Source organism: Phaseolus vulgaris, chromosome 10 (genome assembly GCF_000499845.2).
Source record: "Phaseolus vulgaris cultivar G19833 chromosome 10, P. vulgaris v2.0, whole genome shotgun sequence".
NCBI lineage: Eukaryota > Viridiplantae > Streptophyta > Magnoliopsida > Fabales > Fabaceae > Phaseolus > Phaseolus vulgaris.
This window is the reverse complement of record NC_023750.2, coordinates 7,188,573-7,203,744: the sequence shown is the minus strand read 5'-3', so window position 1 is coordinate 7,203,744 and position 15,172 is coordinate 7,188,573. Positions and strand designations below refer to the sequence as shown.

Sequence of the window (15,172 nt, the reverse complement as noted above, 5' to 3'; positions counted from 1 at the left end):
ATGTTGCAGAGCGTTATCATATTGCTGCACAAATTGTTGGAGACTTATGGTGCAATTAATGTACCCGTAAAAAAATGCGTTCATGCTTTCACTCCTCTGCGTTGTCGATATTCCAACCCAAAAAAATGCTTTCTGATAACAAGGGACTCAATGATGTCATTCTTCAAATAATGTACTTAACCAATTGTTGTTACTTAACTCAAACGTATTTCTAAAATTTGACAGGAAGACAAGAAATCATCAACATTTGTCGACTCATATACTGTCTTTATTGCACGTTTGATTTCCTTGTATTGAATATATCCTTGAAGTTTTTTTGGTATTTTTTCATGATGTGCCAAAGACACCACCTGTATCGTGCATTTGGGAAAACAACTTGAATTGCATTTTTCATTGCCCTGCATTGATCGGTCACAATGTCTACGGGAGCCTGTATGACATGCAACGCAACCAACTTTGAAAAAGTCATACAAACACATCATTGTCCTCAGAAGATATCAGTCCACATCCCAACAATATTTATTGATCGTGATGATTTACACAAACAAAAGGTGCAAATGACATATCATACTTATTTGTTAAGTATGTGGAATCGAAACATAAAATGTCTGCAAAACTATCCCATGTTGCCATACTTCTTGCATCAGCCCAAAATACATGACATATGTGGTTATCATCATCCAAATCTATGCGAAGTAAAATTGTGGATTCAATTCCCCATCCAACAAAATGACTTAAAAGAGTTTTTCCATCACCTTCCTTCCCCAATGCTCTTACTTTTGGCGACATAATTGTGCACATCTCATTCAACAAAGTCAAGATTGTCACAACCACCAGCAGTAAATACAAAAGACCTAAAAGTCTTGTTTATACGAACCCCAACATCGTCATTTATATCAAGCACTCTTTTTGTTTGTAAACTTATTTTCCTATTACTGTGAAACAATCTAGACTTCGTCGAGCTTATATCGTGTGAGTGTTCCTCATGTACGAACATAATATACCACTTTCTTTCTTTTATGCCAACAGTTATACGAGCTGGACATTCAACGGTCTGAGTTGGTTGCGTGTTCATTTCGGCTGGAATCCCCGACACGTATTTTCCTACTCTTGCACATACCAACATAAAATACTTCAATTCCTTGTCAGGTCCTTTATTTGAACTTCGTATTTTAATGTCATATTTTCGATAAAAACTTTTGGCGCCATCTGTAGTGTGAAAACACATTCCAATTGTAGGAACAAATTCGTCGACTATATTTGGAATCGAGTCATCAACAAGGGAATCCGATTCATCAAAATAAGGCAACATACCAAGGGGTTGCAATGCGTCTTTCATAATGTTAGTACTTAAAAATAATAACCTTATTGGTTTAAATGATTATAAACCAATTTCTCTAGGAAAGCGCATATTTTTTTATCAGCAAGAAATAATAAATAAATATGGATCACTTCAGAGGTGATCCAACTCTTATACAAAATAAAAAGAAAAATAAGAAAAGACCTTACACCCCATCCTAAACCAATCTCCCAATAAAAGTTGTCGACTAACCCAAATCCTAAGAATATCACCTACACATGAACCCACCCTTGGAAACAACCAGAGTATATCATCACAACAAATTCCAAAAAAACAAAAAACATAAACAAACCACTAAGCAAAAATCTCCTACAAAAAGAGGAACTTATAAAAATCTTCTTTACAAATAACACAAATGGAGTGTAACCCACTACCTCAACAAAAATAAAGGTAATCATTTTCACATCACAAATACTTCATCTTAGAGTCTCTTAATCCTAAAATACGAGACAAAAACTCCAAATGATGCTTAAGACCATTCTGCAAAACACACAACTTCTTCCTTTTTAAACAAGGAGTTAAAGAGGCAAACCAAAGTAAAAGAAACAAATTTATATAAGATTATATCCAAAGGATTGTCTAATAGATTAAAAAGTTACTTCTTAAGATTATAGACTACTCGCAACTAGCCTTCTTGAAGGGTGGGGAACTCTTAAATAGCATTTTGGTGGCTAATAAAGTAGTGTAAAAGGTTATGAAGGAAAAACAATAAGAGATTACTCATTAATGTCTGATTATGAGAAAGCCCATGACCTAGTTAGATGGGATATTTTGTGTTATATGATGAAAAGCTTGGGTTTTGTAGTAAGTAGATCAAATGGATGCAAGCGTGTCTAGAATCGTCCACAATATCAATTTTAGTTAATGGTATCCTAATATAATAATTTAAACCTACAAAAGGTTTACGACAAAGGGACCCATTACCTCTATTTTTGTTCCAAATAGTTGTAGAAGGGTTGTCTAGTAATATATCAATAATTTTTATTATAATAGAAACCACTTTAAATACCAATAATATTTTTGTCTATAAAATAATCTCTAACTTAGTCAATATAATAACTAATTTTTTTATTTCTAAATTAGTTGTTATTTAATGATTTTCTTGTAGTGACATTCATTATTCTATAACCATCCATTGCATAATTAAGCTTTAACAACCCAACAACATTTTAATTCTTTATTTCAAACATTATTTTTTTCATGTGACATCAAGCGTTTTGTTCTATAACGGAGCCTAGATGAACCAAGTTACAATCAAATCATGGTGTTTTTAAGTGTTACGATCTGAAGTATAAAAATTACACTCTGACTATCTTTTATAGTTTTCAATCTAATGATAAACATGATCTAACAACTTACTAGAATTAAGGTCACAAGTTCAATTCTCAATAAAACAATTACTAATAAATATTAATATTTTTCCAGTTAATTATACATGTGATAGATTCCTTCTATACCACATACAAAGAGATTAAAAAATCAAAAGAAAGAATTACTCTAATCAAAATTATATTTGTTTAATATACACTCAAAGACAAAAAAAAGTGGTAAAAAAGAACTTATAAAGAAGATAAAAAAATAAAAAAATTGAATTTGAATTTTGAATTTTGAATTTTGAATTTTTTTTAGAGAAATAAAGAATAAAATGGTTATAAATATAAATATATATATATATATATATATAATTTTAACTTAAAATTCAATATTAAATATAAAGAGACGAATTATTTTTACACAAATATCACATCTCAAATGTAAATAACCTCTTTCATATGGCTAGGGCTTAAATAATTTACACAATGTAAAGAGTTTATTTTTGTAGTAACATCTAGTCGCAAATTATTTTTAACTCTAATATATATATATATATATATATATATATATATATATATATATATTTAAATCTAGAAAGGGGTAATAAGTAGGTGTAGGTGCACTTAGAAATAAAAATTCTATGTCCTTGGGTAAATGTACATTATTGATATGAATTATCTAATGAAAATGGCACTGGATTATTTTTCAGAAACGCCAAAAATTATAGAATGGATTATTTACATTTTTCATTATTAATAATTGTTTTCTTTAAATAAAGGACATAAATATATTTTAATTCCTTAAAAATTGGGACATCTTTTTTTAAATTTAAAATTAATATTTTTACTCTATATATTCTGAAAGAAAAATTAAACTTAATTAGTTTGTAATTTTAAAGAAAATGAAATCCAGGTCTGAAAATTGTGAACATGTTTATGACAAAAAAAATGTATATAGTAAAACTATGTTGCATCATCTAGAGACACACTATTCAAAATGGTTTGGTGAAGATTGCTAAGTTACACCTGCAACAAGAACATTCCATTAAAAGCTTTGAAGAAACACCATTGTTGTGAAACAAGTGCAAAGAAATATTATAGTTTTTGTTTTATTTTGAAATAAAAAAAGAGGTTTTAGAAACATGGGGACCCATGAAATATCTGATTATTCACTCCACCATGATGAGATTTTGGAAGACTATGGAAATTGATTGGGGAGCCATGATTGCTGCATGGAATTCAGCAATACTATGCCACACTACACATTTATAATTGCTTCTTTCTTTCACATTACTATAACCACAATGTTTTGTATGTTTTTTTAATAGGGAAAGAATAAATAAATTATTATAAAAAAATTAAGATAAACAAAAGATATGGAAAAGATATTTATGTATATTTATTCAACTTCCTTATCAATACAAGAAAATCTAAAATTAGATACAACTAAAATTCGTAAAATCTAGAATTAGATACAACTAAAATTCGTATGTAATAATTTTTGTTTTTTGAATTAAATTTTAAATATCTTACATACGGATTCTAATAATCCGTATGTAAATATCCGTATATGATAATCAGTATGTAATTCCAAATTTTCTTGTAAATCATATTAGAGAGATATGCTCCATATGATTTGCTACTTCATATGTTACGTCTATCTATGTGATTACATCAAACTATTGACATATATATATATATATATATATATATATAATAATAATTCTAATAAAAGAGAAAAAAGGTTGAAAAAAAAATATATGAGATTGAATATTTTTTCTATTTTATTTTTCTTACATAAATCAAAACAAAGAGTTTGTATCATTCTACATCTATCTAAGAGACTAAATGTAAAATAAAAAATCAATAAATAATAGAATAAGAAAAAACAAAATAAAGACTAACATATAAAAAAAATAAATAGTTAATAATTAGAAAAGACAAACTAAATTAACAGCTTGGTTATAGAAATCTTGTATTTATAACTTTTTTTTATAAATTATTGTGACGTATTTAAGAGATGTTTTAATCCTTAAAAATAACATATTATTAATTGGTATAGTTTGTATTAATTATGTGTTCCAACCAATAATAAATCAACGGGCTAATGATAAAATAATAATAATCCAATAATGATAAAAAAAAATGTCTTACAACCTTAAAAAAATTGTATGAGAACAACTTATTCAAATAGAAATAATTACACCTTCTATAATAGGGTTTTGCATGTGTTTATTAAGGTGTGTTTTACAAAAGTAATTTAAAACTAGTGAATAGTTAATAAATTACTCATTATTTAAACAAATAATTTATACATTTTAAATTGATAGACTGATTAGAAGTGCTTAACAAAATTAATTTATAAATAAAAAATACATAAAAATTACTAATCAAACAAATAACTAACATACAATAATATAACATAATATTTTTATATTAATAAATAAATTAATTAAATAAACCACTAAATAGTTTTTCTTTTCTTTTCTCTTCTCAAACACACTTTAAACTCAATTTTATTTATTTATTGGACCAACATGTTGGGTTGCTAAGTCTCTTTTCTTATTTTCTCCTCTTTGAAGGCACAAATAAATTTTGGTTTTGTTGATGAAGAAAACCAACTTTACCTTAACTATACATCAATAGCAATAGTTTATTTTAATAGTTTTGAATTGTAGGTATACAATAATTGTACATTTTTATTCAATCATGAATATTAGTTGGTATTAATTTTATATTTTTCCATATTTTATGATTTTTTTTATAAAACTTAGTAAAAATGAGTTATTTTATATTTTCATGTGAATTTTATAAAGTTGTATGAAATATTTGCAAAAAATATTATAAAATGTGATCATAGTATTCAACAATTTTTAATCATGCATGATCTTTAGGATAATTATTGTAAAAGTTACTAAAACGTTACTCATTCTATCCACATTGATACTTGATTCAACCATTTTTTTTTATCAACAATACAAAACACAAGAATTATGCTTTGAATGAGTTAAACAAATTGTTGAATTCAATAAATAATTGTCTTTGTGTGTGTTTTATTATACTTTATATATCATAAAATATAGTTGCAGTTTTAACTTTAGAAAATAAATTAACCAATGCTTTCATATTTTTAACGATGTTAATGTCTTATTTTTAATTTGTCTCAAATAAATTATCATCAATGCATGTATTTACCGAAAAAATTAATATATTCGTTAACAGAATAAAGTTTTTTCAATAAATGTAATCTATTTATTCACTATAAAGAAAATAATTAATTACTTTATTAACTAAATTATATATTATTTTAGAGAACACAAAATTATCTAAAGTGATTTTTATTATTAATAAAAATTTATAAAACCGTTTCTAAATTGATATATATTAAGTAACAAATTTAGAAACCGTTTTATAAATTTTTATTAATAATAGAAACTACTTTAAATGAATTTTTTAATTTATATAATAGTTTCTAATTTACTCAATATAATAAATATTTATTTTGATCTCTACCGGAACACCCCATAATTTACATATAGTTATTATAATAAAAGTTCTACCAGTTTCTATACAAACTTGGAGTTTTTCCAAACATTCCTAATACATGATTAGGATTTATAAAAATACAAATATTTACATATCCATAGCTCAAAATAAAACTCTGAAACCTCTAAGGCTCTCCTGCACCTGTATGGTCATCTGCTCGTGTCCATAGTCATCGCAATTAAAACACAACAAGAAAAGCAAGGGTAAACTAGTAAAAATAGAATTTTATAATATACACACTTAAATCCAAAGAGAAAATCAAATTACATGATCAATTTATTCAATTTTCTTCGAATCTCAACAATAAAACAATCACATAGATCTCACATCCAGAATATTCAATAAACAACGTCTTCCGGAAGACTCGTATTAAGTAAGTCCTACCAGAGACTAACACCTGATCCAAAGATTACCAGCGAATCCAACAAAAAGGATCAGGGTAAGTTCAATACAACCCAAGTCGTGCATCTCATATGTCACGGTGTGCATGAACTCCCCCATCAGCTTCTCACCATCTGATATCTTAGTTTATGTGACTTAGATCATCAGTGAAGCTCGGAGATCTCTATTACCACATAGGCATCAATACTTAATACACAACAAACATCAGTCCATACATTATCCCAAATGTATGAATTCAATTCCATAACATTCCGTCATACAATATCATTCAAAAAGTGATCAACAATATTTAAAAGTCTATTTGACATAAAAAAAACACTTTAATACTAAATCATCAAAATCTAATATTTCCAAAAATTTAAATAATATATAAACAAACAACCTTATATATATATATATATATATATATATATATATATATATATATATATATATAAACACAACATCCCTGCACGAGAAATTGAATATTGGGACCACGTTCATTCCACATCCAGATCTTCTAGCCTAGGGTTCTATTAAAAATTAAATTTAGTTTCCCTTACCTTAATTGCTTGTTTTCCAATCAACTTATAGAATTTTATTATAAGCTTCAAGATTTACGGGCCTAATGCAAGTTATCCAAACAGAACAAAAATTCAGTATATATAATAGAATAAGTTGAGAGGATTAAACTTCTCAACTGACCCCACCAAGATTGATGACTAAATCCTAATAAAAAACAGAGAACAAAGCATATTTAGAGTAAAAATGAATTTATTCTGTTTGAAAATTTTTCTGATCGAGTAGAAATGTTTTTTAACTCCTCACCTCAGCTACAACGTGGTACGATCAGATTCTAAAATAGATGAAGATTGGGAGAGAAAATTAGGAGAGAGAGGGAGAGAAGAGAATATGGAGAGAGAGAATAAAAGGCACGAGAAGGGCTATGTAGCCTTTTAAAAAACGTTGTTACATCTACTATTAATTTTTATTTAATGATTTTATTGTAATAAAATAATTTTGAAAGGAATGAGTATTATTTTGGAATGAAATTCACTCACATCGAATAAAAGTGTAAAACTATTAAACATTGTGTTTTTTCTTTTTGGATTAGAAAAAAGTAGGGTTTTTAAGATGTCAATGTCAAATGTTTGATCCTTGGTGTATCAAACTTCCTTTCTTTGGGACCAAAGGATGGATCCATGTTGTAAACAATGGGGACAAACCACCAATTTTCAAATCTCTATTCTCTTATGATATTATTATATTCTTCTCTCACCTTTAAAAGATACTCTACCAAGTTCCTTCTCCAAAATCACAAATTTAAGAGTGAAAAAGGAAGTGCATTTGAAAAACTTTAACCTACTAAGGAAAAGAGTGTCACTTTTTGTGTTTCTCTATATTTTTTATAAATGGAATAAAAAAAAATAGGAGAAATTACTATGAAGTATACAATTAATTATAAGAAGATAGCTAAATATAAAATAAAATGTAGATACATGATGGTAATTACTAAATAAAGATAAAGATATAATAGTATCCAACGAAAAAGTTAACACTAAAGTGAGATATCAATAAAATAAGTTATTTCTCATTTTCAACGTATAGCAATTCTCTTTTGAATTTAAATAAGAATAGAATAATTAACGGTAATCAAGGCTAATTAATTCCATGGTCATAAATTCAATTATTATAAACTCCTTTTTCTTTTTCTCAAGTTGCTTTTCAAAAAACGTCTACATACCATACCAATGTTAACCTAATTTGAAACATCTTTAGTATAGAAATCAATTAACCTCGTACGGAAAGAAAATTATTAAATAAAAATTATTTTTTTTAAATTAATTATTATATCAACTAAATTAAATATTATTTTAAAGATTAAATAATTATTATTTAAATAAAAATACTATCAAAAAATTATTAAATAAACACTATTTTTAAAATAAAATAATTAATTATTATATTAAATAAATTAAATATTAATTTAGAAACTAATTAAATATTGATGTGTAAATTAGTTTCTATTATTGAAAAATCATTTTAAATTATTTAAATATTAATTTAAATATTAATATTTTTATATTTAAAATTAATTTTTATTTAATAATTTTATAAAAGTGATATATATATATATATATATATATATATATATATATATATATTCTTTTTAACTTAGAACATAATTATAAAAATATAGTTCCTTATTCCATTGATTTGTACACGTTTTATTTCCACGTTAGGGTCGAAGTTATAATCCTATGGAAATAAAAAAGAAAGTTATTTCAACCTCTATTATAACTTCATTATTTTAGTTATTCTTTATTTTAATTAATTTAAAATTTAAAAAAATATTTTCAAAATTATGAAAATTATTCCTAAAAGGATTTTTTTAATTACAATATTCTCGTGTGAATTACATAACCGAAAATATAAAATTATAACTTGAATTTGAGTGATGTTTTTTCTACTCATTTATCCTCTTAACAGTTGTAACTTTCATAAAGCACCTTTACTTTTTTTTTAACTTATCATTTATCTTTATATTTATTCTAAAAATCATATAAAAGAGCTTTTTTTTTTATCTTGTAATAATATTAATATTTTGAATAATGATACCCATCACCGTATTTATTGACGTTAAGCAAAAGGAGGAAGAAAAGTACATTTTTATTTATTAATATTATTATCTATAGTTATATGTTTTTTTCAATAACCGATTTTAATGTACATATTTTTTTTTTCAATTTTACCCTTATTAATATATTTTATTTCATCTTTTAAATTTTAAAATGATGAGAATGTGCATTACATCATTTCAAATTAATCACTAAAAATATAATTATTTTTTAATTTTTTAAATTAATGTTAAGGAGTAATTTTTATTGCAAAGTAATCTCTCTCACTCTTCCCGAAACTCTTTATTTTAAGGACATAAGACACAACCTTTATGAAATAGATTTTTTTGAAAGATAAGAAGAAGACAACTTTTGGTTACTATCTGCTATTCCACTTTATTTCAAACAACTTCATTCATCGGTAAAGTTATTATTTTTTTTTTCATTTACTATCAAGTTAATCTCCACTTTATCTTGAACCTCATCATACTCTGTAATCCCAAAATCACTAGAGAAAGAAGAAAAAAAGAAGCACAAACTAGAAAAGAAGAAAGAAGAGGTTGATTAATAATTCATTAATTTTCTTTTTACATATTATTTTTTGTTTTTCAACTTTAGTTCATTTAGATTAAAAAAATATAGATACACTATCACACCTGTATTTTCACGGATTAATATAAAGAAAATGGTATATTTAGACTGGCGAATCACATCATACAAGTAAGATATTCATATTATACATTCCTTCCAGATAAAGTATTATAATTGTATACTTTTTTTTTTCTTTTATCTTTATATTTAAAATAATCTAATTTTATCCCTATATATATCATTTTAATCTTTTTTGGTGTTGGATAATTTTTAATTTCTATTATCGGAATTTAGAAGGATTAAAAACAAGTGGTACCACTTTTTTTTTTTTTTTATCAAAATCCCAACAATCCCAAGAACACTCACATATGTGTGCATTTGTTTATTATTTTTTGGCTTAATAATTTTTTGTATTATCATTTATTTATTTTATTAAATTTGTTCCATCTGTTAATAACAATGTTCAATCAAGTTACTTAATTATAAAAGTAACACGATGTGATTTTTCAAAGTTCATTGTATCTTCTTCTATTTTCAAAAATACAATAATGTGACATTTTCGTTACGTTGGAATTAACTAATTAGTTTTATAATTTATTATTATGTATTAATTATAAATTTTTCTATGTACATTAAAATTTTTAACATTATTTTTTTAAAACTATTTTATCATTAATTAAATAAAAGGTTAGAAAACTTGATTGATTTTTATTTATTAATAATGAGTATATAAAATAAAAATAAATAGTGAAACTAAAAAGATAATTAAGCCCTATTTTTATATTTTTTTAGTCACTTAAAATGTAGGTATGGAATGTTAGACTATACTAAGTGTCCATTTATATTTTTCCATTAAAAATAGTGCATAAGTATTTTAATTAATGTTTTTAAAGAATAACGATTGATTATAAAACTTGTTAAACAATAAAGACCTAAGTGAGACTTAATTTTTTTTCTCTTACAATTTTAGTTTTTAAATTTTAAAATTTTTGGATTAATCTTAATTTGATACATGATTTATTTCTTTTTATTATTATAATTAAATACTAGACTTGACATATTCATTTAAACTGTCACGCCTCGAAAAATACCTCTAACTATTATAATACAAGTTCAATAGATTTTTATACAAGTTTAAAGTTTTTCAAAACATTCCTAATGTATGATTAGTATTTATAGAAATACAAATATTTACAATTCATAGCTCAAATAAAACTCTAAAATCTTTTAGGCTCTACCTGTATGATCATCTGCTCGTGTATATAATACAGCTATCGCGGTTAATACAACAAGAAAAACAAGGGTAAACTAGTAAAAAAATTATAATATACACTATTAAATCAAAAGAGAAAACCAAATTACATGAATCAATTTCTCAATTATTGAATCTTCTTCCAAATCCCAACATAAAAATCACATGGATTTACACATTCAGAATATTCAACAAACATAATAACAACTTATGCCTTCCGGAAGATCCGTATTAAGTCCTACCGGAGACTAACACATCATCCAAAGATTACCCGCGAATCCAACAGAAAGGATCAGGGTAAGTTCAATACAACTCAAGTCATGCATCTCATATGTCACGGACTCCCCCATCAACTTCTCACCACCTGATATTTTAGTCTGTGTGACTTAGATCATCAGTGAAGGTCAGAGATCTTTGTTACCACATAAGCATCAATAATTAATACACAAACATCAGTCCATACATTATCCCAAATGTATGAATTCAATTTCATACAATTTTCATCATACAATATCATTCAAAACGCAATCCACAATATTTAAAATCTTATTTAACATAAAAAATAACACTTAAATACTAAACCATCAAAATCTAATATTTTTACAAGTTTAAATAAAATATAAACAAACAATACAATATATAAACAAACAACATCCCTACAAGATAAATTGAAACTTGGGACCACTTTTCCTCCATATTCATATCTTCTACCTTAAGGTACTATTGAAAGTTAAAGTTAGTTTTCCTTACCTTAATTGCTTGTTTTTCAAGCAACCTCTAGAATTTTAATCTCTCAGTCTGGATAAGCTTTAAGAGCCTAATGCAAGTTATCCAAACAAAACATAAATTCAATATATAATAGAATAAGTTGAGAGGGTTACTTTTCTCAACTGACCCCACTAAGATTGAAGACTAAATCACGGAGAAAGACATAAGGGATCTTTAGAGTAAAAATGAACTTACTATGTTTGAAAATCTGATCGGGTAGAAATGTACTCTGACTCCTCAGCTACACCATGATGTGATCAGATTTTGGAATAGATGAGGTATGAAAGAAAAATTGAAGAGAGAAGGAGGAGGGAGAGAGAAAGGGTCTGCGGCTTTTTTTTTCTTTCTTTCATTATTATGCTTTACGGTTTCTTAGTGAAGCATGTGATTGGTTTGCGCCTTTGTTTTTCTTTTATTATGCTTTACGATTTCTTACTAAATGATGAAAGAAAAAATTTCTTTATTTTTTTTATATTTTGTTGACATTAAAAGAAAAAATATTAAATAACAACTAAATTTAGAGACATAATTATTTTTTACATTAACTAAATTACATATTATTTTAGAGACTAAAAAAATTATTAGTATTTAAAGTGATTTCTATTATTAATAAAAATTTATAAAATAATTTTTAAATTTGTATATAAATTTGCTATTAAGATTTTAACTACTAATATTTTAGATTCTAAATTAGTCTCTAAAATATTAATAGAGACTAATTTAGAATATAAAGTAATAAGTAGATAAAACATTGGTAACTTAAATACTAATTTAGAAACTAGTTTATAAATTACTTTAAATACCAATAATTTTGTTTAGTTTATAAAAAGGATATTTAATTTAGTCAATAGTAACTAATTTTTTTATTTTTAAAATTAGTTTCTATTTAATAATTTTCTTGTAGTGTGAGGATTGTATTTATCACAACATAAATGGTTAATGTACGGAAAGGAAAGTGAAAAAACGTCTAAGAGTTTTAAAATCAACTTATGTATTGTTCTTATAGGGCCTGGAAACAAACTTCTTTTCTTATGGACTTGTCGGCTTCTTAGTCTTCTATCTTAGGTCTGGGCTTTCAATTACATTGTTCACTGATTTGGTATTGGATTTGGACGCAAGTTATGGACTCTCACTCGCTGGGTTGGGTCAACTTGAACTCTTGACCTCTGGTCTCGGTATCAGCTCTCGGGTAGGTGTGTGTGGCAAAAGGCTCCGATGATAAAGTCATAATCGATTTTAGTTAATTATTAGATAAAATTCACTCTACTTACATTTCTTTGGTTGATCACCTATTTATAGTACTTTCTTAATGAGTCTTAAACCCAATTAGGCTTTTAATCTTTGTACCTAATATTTATTAAACATACTCCATGTATTTGGTCCTATTTAATGACCTTTACTGCAATATTTTACTATTTAATAACTTATTCATTTATGTTTAATTTTTTTTTATTGTCCATTTTTCCACCTTTCGACCATTTGGCCTACCTTTAGGCCATTCAACCTAGACAATACATATATTATTATTTTATTTTTATTATGAGATTTTCAATACATACATTTTTTTCACCCTTAAAATTAGAAGATATATATATATATATATATAATGAAATATTTAATGCTATTCTATATATATATATATATATTGTGGAGGGTCTTTTCAAGAGTGAGTGTGGAGGGTCTTTCCTTGTCCAGAGAAGGGTGGTCTCAGTGGACACATGTGTTCCTATTGGAATATGATTTGGCATGGATTTGAAAGCCTTTGTTTCTTCGTTTATCTCTTCTTTCTTAGTTAGAAAAAAATTATTTAACACTATTTTTTTTTTCTCACACTTCCATTTTACAATTTCTTTTAATAATAAAATATTATATTCTTTTAATATAAACAAAATTATAAAATAAAATCATAATATACTTGATTATCAAAATGAACGTAAATTAATCGTATTCGTTCTCTAAAATATTTTTTTTATCTCTCTTAGTTTTTATAAAAAAATTATTGGCATAAAGTAGTTTTATTTTTAATAAAAATTTATAATTTAATTTTTAAATTGGTATCTAATTAGCTAATTATCAATTATTATAAATTTTAAAATTATTGGTAGCTAAAATCTTGGTAGCTAATTAGATACTAATTTAGAAACTAGTTTATAATTTTTTTATTAATAATAAAAATTAATTTAGATATCAATAATTTTTTTTATAAAATAATATTTAATATATTTAACATAATAACTATTTTTTAATTAATTTTTTGATAATTTTCTAATAATGAATTATCTATCATATAAATTGTTATAATATGTATTAAATGATATTTAAACTTAATTATTTCAATAATTTTATGTTATTCCATAATGTTCTAGATATATAGAAGAATATAAAGTACATTTGACAAACTAATTATGCATATAAAATATTCTCATATAGTTGTTTTATTTTATTTTTATTCTTATATCTTATTAGTTAATGTTATTTAATTATGTTATTATAAACTATTTAAGAAGTCCATGAGCAATGAACTTTTTATTTGTAAATTTGAAAAGAAGAACAACTCTAATTTAAGTTAAGAATATGCAAATAGCAGTGATGATGGAACTTTCTATTTATTTTTTCAAGTAAATGTAGGAATTGATATCTGAAAAATTAAGCTTCCTGTCATTGATTGAAACTTCCATATACATTTGTCATTTTTTTTATTAATAATGAATAAATTAAATAAAAAATACTTTAAAAATGTTCCAACCTTTAAAAAAAACCTAAACCAAACAAAAACAAAATAATATATATATATATATATATATATATATATATATATATATATATTCCTTGAAGAATTCACTCGTTTATATTTATAGGTATTTGATATTTCATACATATATTCAACCTTCTATAAATTATACAAAAGAACTATATACAAGTAAATCATCTTTTTAAGAATACATTTACATGAAAATTTTAATAATAAATATATTGGCTCTCATTTTCATAATCATCGATTAAAATACTTTTTTTTTATTTCTCAAATTTATCGAATATAACATAAATCAAACACAAAAGTTCTTGACAAATAAATTATCCTAAAAAATATAAATAAAATTACTCATATAGTATTACTGTTGTTAGCCTAATAAATTTTTACATGAAAATATGGAGTTTGTTGCTAAATAAATCATTCTCACACCATATAAAACTACAAGTATTTAACTAGTACATCTATGCATATGCAAGTACTTAATCACTACATAAATAATTTTACTAGTAATTAAGTAAATTAGTACTGAGAATATTAATTATATTGTGCCAAACAATTGATAGAATAAGTAAAGTGAGGTTTTGGGCC

General features: G+C 24.8%; 1 protein-coding gene across 1 annotated transcript; it reads right to left on the bottom strand.

The window, feature by feature from the left end:
* Window positions 1-802: 802 nt before the first annotated feature.
* Window positions 803-1,339, bottom strand: LOC137813482 (uncharacterized). The gene has a single exon (XM_068615776.1). The coding sequence runs from the start codon at window positions 1,337-1,339 to the stop codon at window positions 803-805; it is 537 nt and encodes a 178-aa protein (XP_068471877.1).
* Between the last annotated feature and the right edge of the window lie 13,833 nt (window positions 1,340-15,172).